The sequence below is a fragment of the Dermacentor andersoni genome, chromosome 2, assembly GCF_023375885.2.
Source record: "Dermacentor andersoni chromosome 2, qqDerAnde1_hic_scaffold, whole genome shotgun sequence".
NCBI classification, from domain to species: domain Eukaryota; kingdom Metazoa; phylum Arthropoda; class Arachnida; order Ixodida; family Ixodidae; genus Dermacentor; species Dermacentor andersoni.
Genome location: NC_092815.1, coordinates 194,024,470 through 194,042,756, shown reverse-complemented (window position 1 = coordinate 194,042,756; position 18,287 = coordinate 194,024,470). Strand labels below are relative to the sequence as shown.

At 48.3% G+C, this 18,287-nt stretch overlaps 3 protein-coding genes across 4 annotated transcripts in view; 1 reads left to right on the top strand and 2 right to left on the bottom strand.

Annotated features, from left to right (window-relative positions):
• Nucleotides 1-7,085, bottom strand: part of LOC126540280 (insulin-like growth factor-binding protein-related protein 1) — a 37,292-nt gene extending 30,207 nt beyond the window's left edge. The window contains exon 1 of the mRNA XM_050187088.3: nucleotides 6,455-7,085. Within this exon, the coding sequence (XP_050043045.1) occupies nucleotides 6,455-6,896 (442 nt within the window). The 5' untranslated portion in view covers nucleotides 6,897-7,085. The remainder of the gene's footprint in view (nucleotides 1-6,454) is intronic.
• A 3,621-nt stretch (nucleotides 7,086-10,706) lies between these two features.
• Nucleotides 10,707-12,448, bottom strand: LOC126540278 (uncharacterized). Its single transcript, XM_050187086.3, has one exon. The coding sequence runs from the start codon at nucleotides 12,296-12,298 to the stop codon at nucleotides 11,393-11,395; it is 906 nt and encodes a 301-aa protein (XP_050043043.1). The 5' UTR covers nucleotides 12,299-12,448; the 3' UTR covers nucleotides 10,707-11,392.
• A 736-nt stretch (nucleotides 12,449-13,184) lies between these two features.
• LOC126540275 (shootin-1) overlaps nucleotides 13,185-18,287 on the top strand; it is a 77,194-nt gene continuing 72,091 nt past the window's right edge. The window contains exon 1 of one of the 2 annotated variants that reach the window (XM_050187081.3): nucleotides 13,185-14,157. In XM_050187081.3, the coding sequence (XP_050043038.1) occupies nucleotides 14,064-14,157 (94 nt within the window). In that variant the 5' untranslated portion in view covers nucleotides 13,185-14,063. The remainder of the gene's footprint in view (nucleotides 14,158-18,287) is intronic. The other variant, XM_050187083.3, reaches the window with a different exon arrangement.

The window sequence follows — 18,287 nt, the reverse complement described above, 5'->3', positions numbered from 1 at the left end:
ATTCTTTAACTTTTCATTCCTGTAAAACATTAGAGGACATTGTTTGCAAACACATTATGGAATACCTTGAGTCACATAAATTAATAACTAATGTCCAGCGGGGCTTCAGACGCGGATTGAGCACATTAACGCAGCTAAGTGAACTTACAAATGACATTTGTATTAACCTCGACGCGGATAACCAAACTGACGGAATATTCACTGACTTTTCAAAGGCATTCGATAGCGTGATCCATACGAAATTGATGTATAAACTTGACGCCATCCTTAATAATCCCCGCCTTCTCAGCTGGATTTCTGGTGGTTTTTTTTTTTTTTTCTTTCTTACCCATCGATACCAATTTGTGTCCTTTAACAGAGCTAATTCCAGGGTAGCAGAAGTGCCCTCAGGAGTGCGACAAGTTTCCGTGCTGGGTCCGTTGCTTTTCTTGACCTTTATGAATTATTTGCCTCGTCATATAACCTCAAAATTGCTCCTGTATACTGATAATTGCGTTTTATATGACAACATTTCCTTCCTTTATGACCACTTACAGCTTCAAAAGTCACTTTCTAATTTTAGCTCTTAATGCGCTACCCGGCATATGACAATTAACATCCGTAAAACCGTCGTTATGACTTTCGCTAATAAAACGACGTCTCCCGTTATTACTTGCGAAATTAACAATACTCCCGTTCAGAGCGTTAGTGAATATAAATACACTGGTCTTCGTTTCACACCCTGTATGTCTTGGTCCAAACACACAGATTTAATAACCTCAAAGGCACTGAAAAAAGTTAGGCTATCTGCGTCGCGCATTGACTACGGCCCCAAGGGATCCTGAACTACTGATGTATAAATAACTTATCCGGCCGCAATTAGAATAAGCTTCTCCTGTTTGCAATCCGTACAAACAATTGATGCGACATTAATCAAATCGAGGCCATCCAAGAGAGAGCGATTCGCTTCATATGTTGCACGTTCGACAGGGATTTTTTCCACAGCTGCTTCATCCTTATAGGCTTGCAACCACTTTCAGATCGCCGACGCACGGAATCGCTAAAGTTTCTGCATTGCATTATTAACTCCTCTTGCCGGATTTTTTCCGGTAGTTACCTGACTCCTCCTAAACCCTCTAATACTAGAAGCCACCATCACCTAAACACCGCGCCTTATTTTGCCCGTAGGGACACCTTTAAATGCAGTTTCTTTCCGCGCGTATTTTATTATTGGAATTATTTTGCCCAGTCCTGCTCGTTCTCTTCCTTGACCTTATATTTAGCGACTGCTGAATAGGTAGTTAATATTTCCATTTGGTCTGTATTGTTCCTATTGCTTTTTATTGTTTGTCATTGTCCTGCTTTTCACACCTACTCCTGCAATAGCCCAATATGGCTGCAGTATGTACAAATAAATAAATAATAATAAATAATTGTGGTATCTGCAACAGGCAATATTTATTTTTTTTTATTTTAAAAAGGTCTGCCTAAGGGAGGTCGACTTGCGCGGGACGCGGCCATGTTCCACCAACGGTTCGAGTCGAAACCAGCGAAACGAGTTTATTGGCGACTGCGAAGCCGCACCTGCGTCGCAATTGTTGGCCGTCAAAGAATGGCAGCGATTCCCCTCGCTGGCGGAGAGAGCGGCCCATTTCTCTGTCAACATATAAACCGCGCCCCTCACGATGCCCCATTGCAAGCTTTGGTTATAGAATGGAATCTGTAAAACGCCGTCTAAGAAACACTTTTAGCAAAATAATCTTAGCCCGATAGCTCTACTATACTCTATAGGCGCAAAACCAAAAACCGCCTGGTTCCGTAAATCTGACCTTGAAGCCCAGCCAAGGTCAAACTGGCACTTAGCCTGCCGCTGCAGCGTACGCCGCGTGAGCGCCCATATCTTGAGAGCGATCCGCGATGTGGACGAAGTGCGTCAAGTGCTTTTAGCTTCGTATGCGCTGTGCTTTCGACGCTTAGTTCGCGTTGAAGCGAGACGCAGCATGAAGGTCAATTCGCTCGCTGCTGCTGCTGCCTGTTGTTTTGTGGTACAATCGTAGATGCGGTAGTCGCTGACGGCGCCGAGCAGCGTCTCTGTCATTTCCCAAAGGAAGCAAAACCGTGCTATATCGCTCGACAAACTTGGTCTAACCGCGTTCAACCACGGCAATGTTTTTTTCGGATCGGTTCATTATTGGAGGAGATGGAAGAAATGAACTGGTAGTGATCTAAAGAAGGGAAAAACGCTTGACTCTGCAACCCATGAGGGTAAACTGTCCTCGCTGCCAACGGCGACACTCTCTCCCTCTTTAGTAGCGCTAACAGGCGGTGTTTCTTCCCTGCCTTCTCCCATACCGGAGCCGAGGGGCGTACCACGGCGTCGAGCGCCACCTCCTTTTTTTTTTTCGGCGTTGCGCCTTCCTCGATTGGCCGCGGTGAGTGACGAAACACGCACTGCGACGATGCATGTGTGCTGGCGACCGTGGCTCTCTGGCCGGGATCGGGCGTGCTCGAGAGGGAAGGAACGCGGCGTTTGGTTTTAAATGCCAGCTGTTCTCGCGCGCGGTAGGGGGGGGGGGGGGGGCGCAGCTCTGTACTACTTCGCACACACGACTGTCACGGCCGTCATGAACACGCTACTCTTGCTTGTTAAAAAAACCTGGTGAGGGACCCTGGCTTTAACCATATATCACTTTGGCAGCGAGGCCACGAGCGTAGAGGCTGTTCTCGTTTTCTTTACAGCGAGGATGTTAAGGGGAGTTGCGCGACGGTTTTCGTGTGGTGGCGTACACTGTAAAATTATTTATGCCATAAAAATGGTCTAAATATGTCTGTAACTCACACTCTAACACCCCAAAATGGGCAGGCGAACTATAAGAAATAGTGCGCCACTCTACTCGGAGGAATTATTCACCAGAGAAGGGTGTAAGCTAGGGTGCGAGTTGCAGGCACACTTACACTCTTTCTCGCTTTTAAGGGTGTAGAAAAAGGAGAATAAGCGTGCGCAGGCTAGGACTGCGCCAAAAGAAAAGGGAGTTGGGAGGGCGAGGAAAAATAGCTCGGTGCCCGACTTGTGGCATGGGCTCACAATTTTATTACAGAGGGTGTAAATTGTTTTACAGTGACAGCCGACGTCGCGTGTGAGCTGGTGAACAGCCAGGGACGCAGATTGGATCACAGCTCGGAATCCGGGCCTGCTAAACGCACAGTCGGGGTCGCTATAGAGCCGGTGCGGAATACAAGGAACATGCATCGTTTGTAGCGAGCACTATATAGAAGTGCGCTAAGCTCACACAGGAGGCACGATAGAAGCACTAAACTCGGATATAATGAAGCGTCTGGAAAGACTAGCGTATACTATAATTGCGAAAGAATTGTACTCGATGCGGAGAAGGCACTTGCAACTCCTTGGATAAATTTAGGGAAGCAGCAAGCCGCAACCATATGTAGGACTCCCGCAGGTCGTGAGAACTGTCCTAAACAGCTTCGCTGTCTTTCATGTATAAGTTGCTCGGATTTGAATACGTCTGCGATGGATGTGTGTGCGTGCGCGCGTGTGTTTGTGCGTGCCCTTGTGAGCGAAATTCGGCCCACGTTGATGCCTTATGTGCCGCCATGCGAGTTGAACACAGAAACCAAATTACTCCCAATTTCGTTAATCGTATGCATGAATATTTGTGGAAACTGGCATTTTCGCCCCCGAACTTTCGTCAGATCCGTTTCATTTGATCATGGCGTCAAGGCGGTTCATCGTCTCATTACTTTGTTTTCTTTTCGTTTTTTTTTTTTCTGCGAGCGGCAAAAGACAGGTATTGCAGTTATCTGTGAACACATGAACAGATAACCTGAAGCGGGCAAATGGGACGCATGAGCTTGCAGACCTGCCGCGGTGGCGTAGTGGCTCTGGTGTAGCGCTACAAAGCCCGAGGGCGCTGGATGGAATCCTCAGATCTACCAGAACCGTCTATGTTCCATAGATGTCCATAGGACATGATGCTTCAGACATTGCACACATCCTGTAGATATCTAGGTTTATCTAAACAACATTACAAATACATATACCACGGGTAATCTAAGTCCCACCTAGGTCACGTACATTGCTGTAACGTTGTAAGGATATCGCCGCTACACGTATTTGAGCTCTAATGATTTGTCACTTTAGACAAGCAGAGGTCTATAGAACATCTAGTGCATATTTTTTTCAGTTCACGCTAGCGGGCCATACTTGCAGGTGCCACAGCACATGCACCATAAAAGACAAATTCTGTAGAACGTTCGCGGAAGACGCCCACACACCAAGATCGCGTTACACTGCGGGCACACATATGTGGCACACATGCCCGCGACGAGAAAACGCCGCGCACACTCATCCTCCTGGACGGCACACTGAGTACATGAAATTAACGAAAATTTCAAAATTACATTGTATCAGTAAATAGGCAGAGTAGATAAATACATATGGGGATGCAGCCATGATAGGTTTCGAGCTATAATTTGAACAAATGAGAAAACACGATTCTGTCGTAGGGAAACGAAAAAAAAAGGTCTATGGGGCGCAGCAACTACTCACGTGTGGTCTGAGAAAGCGTTCTTTTTGTCACGTTGCTACAACGTCCATTAGACGTCGTGTGACCAGCAGAGACGCTGGGCTATACCGCGTAGCGGAACGAAAATTGTCCGAAAATTCTCGACGAGCCTTCGCTAAGCTGAGCTCCTGGCTCCACCTTTTACTTCTGCGATGTTTAGGTACCACATTCGATGTGAATGTCATTTCATGCGCGATAAAGCTCGGGGAATTTAGCGTTTTCTGAGGTCGTGCCGCATAAAACTTTGACTACAAAGCTTTAATTACACCCCCCAACCGATACGGTATCTTAGGAAAATCTTCAAGAAAACCTAAAATACAACCACTCGATGTGACGTAGCGCGTACATCTCTACGACGTCAGTATGTAATGTCCATAAAGAGACTAATTCTAAAGTAGATGGAATATGAACGTCAATAAGACATCGGATACTTGATCTTTGCAGAGTACATGTTAGTAGGACGTCCTTTAGACGTTATTAGAGACGTGGTCGAGCGGATCATACCTGGATGTTCATAGAATATCGGTGGTTCACTGGGGGGCGGAACGCAACAACACCCGTGCACCATGCACTAGAAGCACGTGAAGGAACCCCAGGTGGTCAAAATTGATCCGGAGTCCCGCTACGGCGTTACATTTTTTTTTAGCACGTAGAACCCCAGAATTAAATTTGTTTTGTGAGCTTATATACAGCTCACGCGAAGTAGTTCCAATATTTACGAGGGTTTCGCAAAAGTCCTGCTCGCGAGTTAGTGGCACATGTCATAGCGGAGAATAATATACATCAGTTTTGTCCACTTTGGATGTCTGAGTAGGTGCAGATTAGCGCAATCGCGATACCATTTTCAAAAATTTAATTTCTGATTCCAGACCCGATAACTTGGTACTGCAATTTTTCAAAATCTTCATTCTTCAAAATCCCAAAACTTAAGAATTTTGCGATTTTCAACAGCTCTCGCAAAAAAAAAAAAAAGACAAACGATGACCTAAATAAAAAGGTGTGCTCCCCGCAGTCTACACATTTTACGCCAAAGGTAACAGGCCATATTGAATTCGGTGCATTGGATGCCAAGCAAAACAGTTTCCCGATTTCCCCTATGTATTTAAATAAGATCCCCTGAGGTAAATCTTCCTCTTAATTAAAGGGTTAATATTCAGTGTGACTGCGACAACACATCCCCTGCTCGTTGATGCTACGTACTTACGCGGGTGGCCGATCAGTTCAGGAGCTCAACACACGTAACCGGTCCTGACGTAGTGCTTAAGGCACATCTGTTCTACTGCTCCGCGTATTCACGCTCACACACAAAGGCCGAAACGATCGGAGGATGATTGTCAAAGTCCACTGGCGATGGCTTGACCTGCATACAACTGCCGAGGGGATGCTAAATGGTTAACGGTGTGAGGTGTGTGGATACTGCGAAGTTCCACTACTTCCAGGTTTGGCCTGCGCGTTACAAACCACATTTAAACCGTAGCCAGGTTACGTATATCGTACAACAGCATGAGGATTGACCCGCCAAGTTATCACGCACCTTTAAACAAAAGCGATCTCCGCCGTCGCCCCAGTTTACTCGGCCAGACAGATATATCCAAATAAAGCGGGGGCAAGAGCTAAAAAGAAAGCTTCCCTTTAAAAAAAAAAAAAAAAAAACGCCTAACGATGGAAAGTGCGGCTTCTCCAGCAGCTACGCCCGCCGACTGCAGCGAAGACAATTAATTTATTCGTCGATGTACGCCTTTTAGAAACGCGTTTGCTAGGAGCGCCAAGGTGTGCTTCTATCTATCAGCGCCGTTGCGGGAACGAGAAGACCGCGATGGCGCCAGAAGACCCGCGGCAAACGCGACGCGGTCCCCGAGACCGATTCATATCGCCCAGTGCTGTATACGCACCGGTGTAGCAGGGTCCCCGCGAGGCTGCCTCGAGTCCGTTCCTCTGCCTGTATCGCTGCTCGGTCAGCTGGCACACGTTGTCGTAGGTGACGCCGTCCGAGCCGCACACGGGCTCCGGCCGCGAGCAGACGCACAGGGCCTCGGCGGGGTCTCCCGGCGCCAGGTCGCGCCGCAGCCGGCAGTCGAGGTCCTCGCCGCAGGGCCCGTCGGCCAGGCTGCCTTTCACCGAACGGTGGTAGCAGCGCTGGCCCTCGCGCTGGCCGCACACCATGCAGCAGCCGCACGCGTCCTGCACGATGCCGGACAGGCACTGACCCCGCGGGGGCTCGCACCGGTCCTGGTCGCAGGGCCCGCACTCGCGGCGCGCCGCCGCCGACGTTTGCAGCGCGGCCGCCGCAACCAGCAGCAGCAGCAGGACGGTGGGATGCGCGATCCTCGACATCGTTGGTGTTCGCTCTCGCAGTGACCGCTCACGCCGTCTGTCTGGACTAGAACTGGCAAAAGTGCGCGAGCGTGTCGTCTGCGCCGAGGGCCTCTGCGAAGCTCCCAAGACGAGCTGACGTGGAGTGCTCTACTGGTCGTGGTGGGCCTCCGCCAAACTCTCCGCGTTTGGGACGTTTTGTCTTGGGCGGGCGGAGCCGCGCGGGGAGGAGGACGCGCGGAGGAGGGGAGCAGACGAGCGGCCTTCTCCGCGCGCACACAGATGGCGCGTCGGTCGACGCCGAGAAGCCGCGCGGGGAGGAGGACGCGCGGAGGAGGGGAGCAGACGAGCGGCCTTCTCCGCGCGCACACAGATGGCGCGTCGGTCGACGCCCTCGGCGCGCCGAAACCGAAACTGCGGATGACGCAGCTTACTGCCGTCTTCGTGTGTGTTCCTCCTACCTTCGCAATTAGACGCGCATTGGGTTCGTCTCACGCTGACTTTTGTTTACGTATCACCTATGTAATGTTGACACAAACGGAAGTAGTTTGGCTATTATCCGACAGGCGACGCAGCTGTCGAAGGCGTACGGGCGTAATTTATTATTTTTCTTGTTACTCCTCTTGCCCGACGTTTGCTTTGCTGTCTACGCTGTTTGCTTTTCCTAGTATAGCAAACCCGGCGCGCTCTTTCGCCGCCTTCAGCACACGTTTTGTTCCCTATGTTCTTCTATAGCTGGAGTTTCGTCACCTTCGTCGAGGCGAAACCTTACCGCGCTCATCCCACGTTTCCGATGCGGAGACGCAAGAGCACGGTACGCGGAGGCCGCGCGATGCAAGGACCGAAAATAATAATAATAATAATAATAATAATAATAATAATAATAAAAGGAAACCCGAGGAGCGAACAGAGGGCAAACGGCGCTCCCGCAGGGCGGAATGGGAGAGGGCGGAAGGAACTAATCAGCTCGTGCCAAGCAAAACATCGGCGCAGACAGAACCACTCGGGTAACCAGAAACCTCGCTGGAAAGGAAAGCCGTTGCTTGCGAGACGATCGCGCAGCCGGGCTAGGGTGCTGAGAAAGCAGGAAAGCGCGTCGGCAACACAAAGAAAGGAAACGCGAATGAAACGGGAGAGGGCAACGAAGCTTGGGCTGGCACAGCGCCCACCCGGCAGAGGTGGCAGCACCATCCGTCGCTGCTGGGGCGCGGCGCTGGCGTGGGCGGGTTGAGCGGCGCGGCTTCGGGATTGCCGGGGGTGTTCTCTTTGTGATGTTTCTTTTACAATGGCTACGCGCCACGTCTAAACACAGCGATAACTCCTCGGAGCCGAGCTCCGTTGCCCAAGGGCACGCCACATGTATACGTACGGCAAACTGTCCCCCGTGCTTACCGGTTTCATTCGAAATAATTATCATATATGCAAACGAGACAATTAAATGGTCATGACGAATGCAAGTACCCTTGTATATGTATGTGTATACATATAATCATGCCATGAGAAGCCAAGAAAGACACTAAGGACAACATAGGGGAAATTGCTTGCACTTACGAATTGAATTAAAGGAATGAGAAATTAATGGCAATGAAAGTGGATGAAGAAACCATTTGCCGCAAGTGGGGAACGATCCCACGTCTTCGCATTACGCGTGAAGCGGCCAGTCGCGCGGCAATTTTGCGTGTATTCGCAGGCTCCTTTCACGCTCGGAAAAACACTTTTATGTAGCCCATATTGAGCAACAGAAAGCTAGCTGTATCGGGAGTTGTTCGTGTTGCTCTACAATTTTCTCATTGACACTTTTCATCTAGTCATAATAATCGAGAAGTTTATTCATTAAGACTAGTTATGTATTTAGTAGGAATGAAAAACAATTTGAGTATCTTTATGCAACGCCAAACAGTATTACCTTGGTTCTGTCCAGCTACGTGGCTTGTGCATATGACAGTTGGGACACCATATATATATATATATATATATATATATATATATATATATATATATATATATATATATATATATATATAACGCGTAATGAGAACGAGATAAGGAACTTACTCTAAGAACAATGCAGGAACCAAGGTGTTTGGAACCCCAAGGCTCACCTTTCAGAGTAGAGGAATTCAGCGTAGGCTCTCATATCATACACCCGATGCTGTTCACGTGACCAGTCGCTTAATGGGAATGTTACGTGCAGTCTTGGACTTGCACGTATGTGCTTGCACAGTAATCCTTGTTTCAATGTTTTGTTCGGTGACACGAAGGAAGCTGCATTCCCATTTCAGACCATGTCGCTGGCGTGGAGGCTCCCGACTCAGCTTCAGGAAGAGGTATACGCAACAAACTGTGGCACAAGTACACACGGAGAATATTAAAAATATTTAAATGATTTTCGGCATCGGCTATTTCGAGCAAATTACAGCCGACGCCGTAAATTCAAACTCGGTTAATTCGATTTCTCGCTTAATTCGAAAGCACCGAAAAAGTCCCAGCGAGAAACCATTGTCACGAAAGAAAAATTCGTTTAGTTCGAACTCGAAAGTATGCCGCTTTCGTTGATTCCATCCCACCTGACGCACATAGGCGTTCCGTCAGGCTCGCAGCGGTTACCTACAGTTGCAAAAACATCAAATTCAGCAGACAGTGTTACTGCTTCCCTGGGCCATGCAGCTGTCTTATATAGACATATAGTTATCTTTTAGAGCCCGATGCTGCTTCCGCCAGTGAAGCAATCCGTTGTCACTTGTTCTGTATTGCATCACGTTGAGCCAATGTTTAAACACGTCGGCGCTCTTCGACTCATGCTGGTTGAGCCGTGCATCAAGAGCAAGAAACAAAAAGAGAGTACAGGCTACCTAAACCAATGAAAAAAATATATTCGAAATCGTTCATTTTGGCGCCGTTTATTTGGACATTCCGGATAATTCGATCAAGCCTTGCGGTCCCGGGTCGAATAAACGAGAGTGGAGCTGTACAAAGTGTGTGCGATGAGCGCAAACTTATCGATTTGTATTTCGAGCTTCCTCGCATGAGGCTGCTTCGCGGTTCTTGACAACACGTACAATCCTCGCCAAAATATTCGAGTCAACTCCGCAAGCGACCAGCTGATTTTGCAGGCCTGGGCTCCGATGCTCAAAAGAGTAAGAGCAATCACACTGAGCTCTCAATCTTTGGTATTTAGAGCTGTTAGGTTTCAGTAGAGTCCTTCCGACGACAGATACGGTCACGAATGCAGTGGCTTCGTAACTATTGGCAAAGAATGCGAGAGCGCGACTCTTCTTTTTTCATTGTTGACAAAGAGGTCCGCTACACCTGAACAGGCTCAGGGATCGCTATCAGAGCGAAAATCCTGCAAGCGATTGCGAACTTGATTAGTCTTGTTTACTAGCGAAGCGATACAAAGTCTCCCACATAAGTAGCGCGCTCAAAACGAAGAAATGAGCGGTTTGAATACGCGCCACACTGCAAGAATCGACCTTTTCCCGCGCACGTGGCGCCATCCGCCGAGCGTGATGCCAACGAAGCAGCATTCCGACGCATACGCGCTTGTTTTTCGCTTTCGGGTACCGGAAGGAAAGCTTTGCGGGTTGCGTTGGTTAGCACGTCGGCGACGACGTCTGTTTCAGCGCATGCCTTTCGGGTAACGGCTGTTTGGTCAGTAAACAACTAAGAAACAGTGACCGATAGGCAGCGACGGTCAGCTGATGTCGCCAAACAACCAAACAATCGCGCACAAGACGGCAGAATGAGGTTTGCGAGAAGAGGATCACAAAACATACGGGCGTGGCGCTTCAATGCATATTCGGTAAATAACACATACTCCGCAACGAGCCCTTCAGCAAAACGGCGACAATGCAAAGTCACTTTATTTTATAATACGAGCGTATGCGCGCGACACCAGCGTCTTCGGTCGATGACGGGTCACGCGCAAATCTCGAATGTCAACAAACACAACATGTCTGTAAAAGAAACAACAAGGCGCCAAAAATAAAATAAAAACCAAACAAGAAAAAAAGAAAAAAAACAAAACAAGGTCCACTCTTGCAGGGGCGGTTGTGGGGGAGGGGTTGTGGGACGTAGCCTATGTGTAACAAAATGGAGAAAAATCCCCGCATGCCTTGGCGTTTGGTTAAAAGGGAGGTAGAGGTACTGGTGGTGTGTTTTCGAGCTGTGCTCCACGAGCATACAGATGCACCAGTTGGCGTGGGAATCGTAACAAACTTCACTAAAAGTGAACGTAACCGGGTAAAGCAGCGCTTGAAGCGTGGTCCTCTGAACGGAGGTCGGAAGAGGGGTCAATCTGTTCACTCGGCGGTCGATCTCGGCGACGTCGAACTCTTCGGTGCCCAGTCGATCAACGACCCAGTACATACATAAACTCACGTCAAAGTATCAGCGTCTAGGTGGGGCGAAGTGAATTGGGGCGTGGCGGTAAGGGGGTGATCACTGCTCGCGCCGGCCACACATTTTTTTGTCGCCGTGAGTCCGTAGTGAAAAAAACATTCCTAAATGTGCGCCAGCTAGGGGACGGGCAGCTGTAGCGCCGCCGCGACGACCTGCTGTGCAGTGGACCGGGTCTCGGCGACCCTGTCCCTGACACTGACGCAGTCGCAGTCTCTCAGGTAGAAGCGCAGCGGCTTGGCCGCCGACTCGCGACCCGCTCCCTCGATGCCCACACGGCGCGAGACGACGATCTCCTCGGCCGGCACGTCGCCCTCGCTGTCTCGCTCCAGCCACAGCGCCTGGCTGTCGGGCAGGAACTCCTTGTTGAGCGTCTCCTTGGTGATGTTCATGGCGAGGCACAGCTTGGAGGGCCCATTGCAGAGCTCGAACAGCTTGAGCTTGCGGCCGGCGTCCTTGCGGCGAGCGCCGCGCAGGCGCCGCATCAGGTCGACGCCTTGAAGGGGAACGGCGCTGCGCAGCAACACCGCGGCGCCGTCGCCCTCGCTCGAGATGTTGAAGCAGTGGTACATGCCGTACGCGATGTACACGTACGCCGTGCCTGGGTCCATGAACATGGGCTCGTTGCGCTCGGTGCGCCGGCCGTTGAACGAATGCGAAGCCTGGTCATCGCAGCCCAAGTAGCACTCGGTCTCGACAACGCGGCACTTGAGCACCGTGCCATCGGCCAGTCGCCGCACGAGGATCTTGCCCAGGAGGCGCCTCGCTAGCAGCTGGCAGTCGACGCCGTAGAAGCGACGGCTGAGTCGAGGCGTCGAGGCGCCGATCGGCTCGTTCCAGAAGCGGCTCACCTCGATCGTTGCGGCCGCGCGACGCTTGTTGGCGGCCGGGCCGCCGCTGCCGCTCGCCGACGAGGGCTGGCGTTCTTCCTCGTCGCTGCAGCCGCCATCAACAACGAAGGGCCTCTTTACGGCCGAGGCCGTGGCGGCGCGGACCGGCGGGGCGGTCCGGGCGTCACCATTCATCGCTAATCGAAGCGCAGGCTCGGGCTACGAGCTCTGTCCGCGAGGCGGCCGCCATCTTGGACGAGAAGAAGAGAAAGGTGGGGGCGCGCGAGGCGAGCAGCGCAGTGTAGGCAGACCAGCAGACTGTCCCCGCGTCCGAAACACCGTTTCTAGTTTTTTGTTTGATCGCGCGTGAGGCTCGAGCCGTTAGAGCGAAGCCTAATGACGCTTGAGTGTTTTAGTTAAAGTTATCTGCACGTTAGTCGTAAAAAACACATGATTACTGTGCGCGAGATAAAGTGCGCGCTCTGTAGGCCTTACCGCGAGTGGAAGGTTTTGGACTTGCTTTTTCTTGATAATTCCGTGTTTCCTCACGCCGTTGTAGCAGCGCAAGTGAAGTGCGCGGCGACTCAGTCAACTCAGTCCTCGAGCTACTTGTTACAACCAGGCTCTGTAATAACATATATATGCGACAAATTGTGGCAGCCATAAATATATCAGCCGCCGAGAAAACACCCGTGTGTTCCCGTTATCATTGCATAGCTGGTCCTTTGGCAACAACAGGCTGGATTTGGGCGAACGTCGGCAAAGATGCCGGTGTAGACTGCGCAACGCGACGAGACCGTCTTATCAGCAGAGTTATTAATCTTGTTGTTGTTCATAACTATGTTCACGACCTTGGCCTCGGTGGAAGCTGCTAGCGGTTTGCATGCATGGCGCAATCGTAAATTCACGGGAGAGGAAATTTTCTTCTCCAACAGCATTCTGCCAAACAGACGAACCACTTCAAGAACACTCAACATGCAATTATAGTAGTGGTGGTACTGGTCGCGACAGAATGAATATCCAACAAAGACATCGTAGCTTTGTTACTCATCTTATCAGTTACGTTTATTTTATCCTCATAGAGCAGCAGTTTTGGCAGCACGCGCAAAGAATAAGAAAAGAAAACACGAATAATACAGAAACGAAACCAAACCTTGCTGAGAAGTATTTCATTTTTATCGCGTAGCTTACTTTGAGTATTGTTCATATTTAAGTACTAATAACGTTTTGGCGATGGAAAAGAAGTTCAGTGTATTCAACGCTCACTCAAAAGAGAAAAAATATCCAAAGTGCATTTATAGCAAGACAGCGAAACCGAAACTAACTTGTGCAGCGAACCGTGTTACATCACTGAACGTGGCGAACACACGTGCGCGGCATGCCGCGTAGTTGCGCTTCTGATAGAGCTGACCCTGCGGAGGAGATCCACCGCGGCGAGGCAAGCCGGTTTCTCATCTGCCCCGCGAAAGACTCCTCCCAGCCAAGGCTGCGTGCCGCCCTAAGTAAGCGCGGCGGCCCAACGCAGGGTTCAAGTGCAGCTTGTGTGCCCGACTCCGCGGTTTAATCTCGCCATCTCCAACGGGCCAACATCCGCTACCGCTCTTCCAGGCTCTGCGTTGTGCGCGCTCTTGGTTTCGTCGTGCGGCGTCGAGGGGGGTGACGCTCGTGCCCAGAAGAGGTTTTGCGCTTACTCGATTTTTGTTTTTGTTTTTTTCACTTCGCCTCGACGACGCGCTGCACCTCGTTTCCTCACGCTTTTTACTTGGCACGGCCGGTCATATTTCGGCCTGTTCCGGGATCGTTACACTCTCCTCCCGTCGACCGGTACCTGCGTGGATGTGTGGAGCGCGCAGAAGCGCAGGTGATCTTGGAGCTTATTCACGAGCCAATGTGACCGTCTCGAGGAGCGATCGCTTCGACAAATCTCTCTGCGGTATTGACGCCGTCGTGCACTGGGAAGATGACCACGCAAGCGGAGGGGCGGTGTGCCACTTGCGCCGACTACGAGGTGGAGAGGCCAAAGTTCGTTCGACTGACGCAGCTGTCGAGGCAAGGTAAACGACACGCTTGATACGATCATCTAGATTGGCGCGCGTGTCTATACCGTCCCAACTTATTGATCTCCAAGTTTAGCCAGCTTATCGGCGCGGACGTCCGGTTATTTCTCCCCTAGTTATTTCGCAACCGAAGCGCCACGCCGCGACACCACCACAATGTGCGCGTATCTCCTCTGTCCGATTTTCTTTTTGACGGCCGCAGGAAGCGAGCGCGCGCTGTCACATTTTCTGTTGCTTCAGTTCTGCGCGCGATGCGTGTGTGTTTTATTTTCGTACAACCGCCGCGCTTTGCATGCGTCACCGGCTCCGTACGTGACGGAGACACGTGTATACGCTTGTTTAAGTGGACGCTGTAGATTCTGGGCCAGTGCGAACATGCGAGGTGTGCGCGCGTGCTTGACTCATACATACTACATCATGGCGCGGCAGCTGTGTAGGTGTGTCAATCGCGCAGAGCGTTTTCATTGCATGCAGCAGACGCTGCAGTACATATATAGGGAGGCCTTGCCACTGCAAATGAATGACAATGGAGTATGAAGCCGGAAAAAAATTAATGAAAATATAAAATCTACACTATAGTTGTTTATCAGATAATTCGAATATAAAAAAAAAGGATCAACCCCCTTTTTTTATTTACCTATTGATTTCTTGTGCTTTCTTTTCTTTCTCTTTTTTTGTACTTTCAATTGGGAAGGCGACTTTACGACAAATCACAGTGTTCAGACCATCACATTACAATGAAGCATCAACAACCGAATTTTTCATTGCCTGCTTTATGGCATATGTGTTGCAGTTGTGCAATCGATGCTGTACAGTTATAGATTGTCATATTCCTTTGGCAGGAATACCAGCTAATGCTACCTATATAATTTGAGCTATCCATTTATCCTAAAAGTGGCCAGTGACATACGCACTGACATTCTACGTAGTCAGTGCTTTTTTTGGGGAAAATATAGAAATGGGACATCAGTGTATCCTTTCACACATTTTACTATTCTCAAGAGTTTTGTTTCAACCACACATGCCCTTATTATACTGTCCAGTTTATTCATTTGTTCATAGCATTATTCACAGTGTTAGTAATCTCTGCATGTAACTCATGAAATTGATCTTTTGTTTGCCCAAGGTGGCCTTCCTAAAGATCGGTTAAAAAAACAGATAGATAGAAAAGTTGGTGTTGCAAGGTATGCAAGAGCACGACGACTGGAGAATAGAGACATGAGCAATGTGTGTGCCCAGAGACACAACAAGCTAGTCAGTTTATTTCAGTGTACCTGAAACGTCGGTTGCCTCAGCAGCTCGTTAAGGCCTCCCCGGCCTCGCTATTCCCTCTCCTGCACACAACGCAATAACTCAAAGTGGGCGAGGGCAGTTTGACTGCATTCGTCAGCCAGAGTCCACCACATTGGTTTAAGAATAAAATGAGAACGACCTATATTTATTGTTGTAAGATCTATGGAGTTTTCATATTGGTATGGGCTTTAAATACATTCAATGATTGGGGTGAGAAATATGCTAAAGGATACAGAGAGTGTTTTTCTTATGAAACACTTAAAAATACAAAACAAAGTGTGATGTTTTGATGTTACATGAAGTACATTGGGCTTCCACTTAACAGTTTGTCAGAAGTGTTCCTAAAACAGCTAGGGACAATCTTTAGTAGAACTCAAATGTACTTTCTGGGACAAATACATCTCACAAGTGGTGCTGGTCTTAGGATTGCTGCTATGTAGACATGATTGCATTAATGCTAAGCTAAAATTTTCTCAATTGCATCATGTGCCCTAAATTGAATAATTGAAAAGTTAACTAGCACAATTTAGGCAGCAAGCCAAATCACTTGAAATGTTCCTTGTTTTTAACATCTGCCCAGCAAAGTAACCTAGCTGAAAAAATGGCGCTGGCCTAAATATATAAGGGGTGCTTTAAAGAGGCCCTGCGAAGTCTTTTCATCAAAGTGAGACAAAAAGTTGCTAGATTTTTGCTGAGTATTGCACCTAAGTCACTAAAATTGTCGCTAAGTCTCTCGGCTCAATCCTACTGATATAGGCGTTCCTGGGGCACACTTTGATGTAGGCTAACATGGCATGACTGCATCTCCTGAAACATTTCACGTTTGTCTAGTGTCCTGCAGGTGACAAATATAAACAGTGAGTTTACCAGCTGTGTGTAGAGGACTCTTACTTTACTAATTTATTTAGAAAACTGCATGATTGCAGCGTGGTTCAAAAGAACTCGGGTTACCTGACTTTTGTAGCACAATGATGCATTTGGTCCTCGTTATGACTGCAAATTTTCGAGTTGACAGTGCATGTGAAAGCAGAACTGAATTATGTGAGATGAATTTGATCATTTTGTTAACATGGAGGGCATGGACAATTACGGCACCTTTATGCAGGTCAAATACTATGTTGCTGCCCCTTGACTCACCTGGAAGTGTCATGCAGTATTGATTTATCCTAAATCTGCAAGAAACAAAGACGATGCATTCAGATTTTCATCAGCAAACCCAGCCCCATTGATTTGTACACCTTTCTGCAGTTGATTTATCCTGTAATTCACCTGCTGTATTCTAAATCTCACCTTACAGTTTACTGCAACAAGCTTTGCTGATTTAACTGAGTGCTACGCTTGCCAACATCATGCACATTGTGAGGCAATGTGAAGCCCGTTTCCCTTGGCGCAATCAACCGCAACGTGTAGCCTCTGTGAGTGCAAACCAGTATTGCTTCACCTTAGTCACAGAGTCTGTGTGCAGTACAGCCGAAGTCTCCTTTTCGTAGCTTTCGAAAAATAAAGCACATTCTAGAAACCTATTACTGAAGCAACTTTCTGAACCTTGAAATCACTAAATTGTCACCATTTGTTCTGTTATGTTGCTAGAAAAGGTCACTTGTTGCTAAACAGACCAAGAAGTCGCTAAATCTAGTGCCAAGATTGTTAAAATGGCAACGCTGCACTTGAGCGAGTGTAGTCCCTTTCAATGAATATATTCTTGGAAGCGCCATTTAGAAGGGTCTAATAATAATGGAGATATAGAGAGAGCAATGTTTGCTTTCCCCATTCCTTTTCAATACAGCATTTTCTCTCAGCCGAGGCAGCACCAGTAGCTGTGCTCTTTTGCTCTTTTCTTACTTTTACTTATTTCTGCAGTACACTCGTGGTAGCCCTTCAAGGTTGGCGTCTGACGAAGAAGAGATGACAGGGAGTGCTTACAACCTCCGCTTCCCCATTTGCTAGGAGAGTGAAGGGGCATGCATCCGCGTGCGAGCTGTTACTCCGGAGTAACCAGTGACCATGAACAATCACCCAATGACTGGCGTCTATGGGCTGTTGCGCTAGTCCATCGTGTCATAAACAAGGAATAGAGGGGGCCTCAAAAGGTGCAGGAACGAGCAAGCAATCTTTTGTGTGAGATTGTGGGCCCTGCTCCATGTGGTGGAGTAACATTTTGGTCACACGTTTGCATATGGCAGCATTGTCCACGCATTGTGAACTTTCCCTTATCATGTTCAAAAAGTGTTGTAGTGCCCCTTTATGCAATGTTGTCACAGCTAAGCTAGTGATTTTTCAAATTTGCAGTGATTGTAGTAGAGCTTTGAAATCTACCGATTTTTGGCATCTTTCAGGAAAATGATAGCTAAGTTTTACAACTTTTTCAAAATGTTCAACTTTTTTTGGACACTTTCTATGAAATGTGCAAGTTTTTCAGCAGGTCATTGCTAAAGCATGATTAACTTTTACTTCAAGCAAGCAATAATCAATGTTTTTTTTTTTTTTATAGGTTTAAGCTTAGCCTAAAGCACACTGAACTCTTCAGACTTCAAGTATGCCAGATGTCATATGGGGCATCTTCAAAACAGGGTGCATCAAGGCATCTTTTTATGTTTAGTAGTTATGTAAGATTCCCTGTACGCCATATGATTTTTCAAAAACGTGCACCATGCCAAGAATGTTGGCAGTTATTGTACTGTGTTACTGCTTTTCAGAAAGCACACTGTACAGCTAACAATAAGCATTGCATCCATGCTGGAAAAAATTTGTTTAAAATGCCTCTTTTCCCAGCATTAAAAAAATATATTTTTTATGCAGTAGTCTATTACTATTTCTTTTATGATCTGTGGCAA

Bases quoted from the DNA above. Each gene is read 5' to 3' on its own strand.
- LOC126540278 (XM_050187086.3), bottom strand. From the start codon at position 12,298: ATGAATGGTGACGCCCGGACCGCCCCGCCGGTCCGCGCCGCCACGGCC.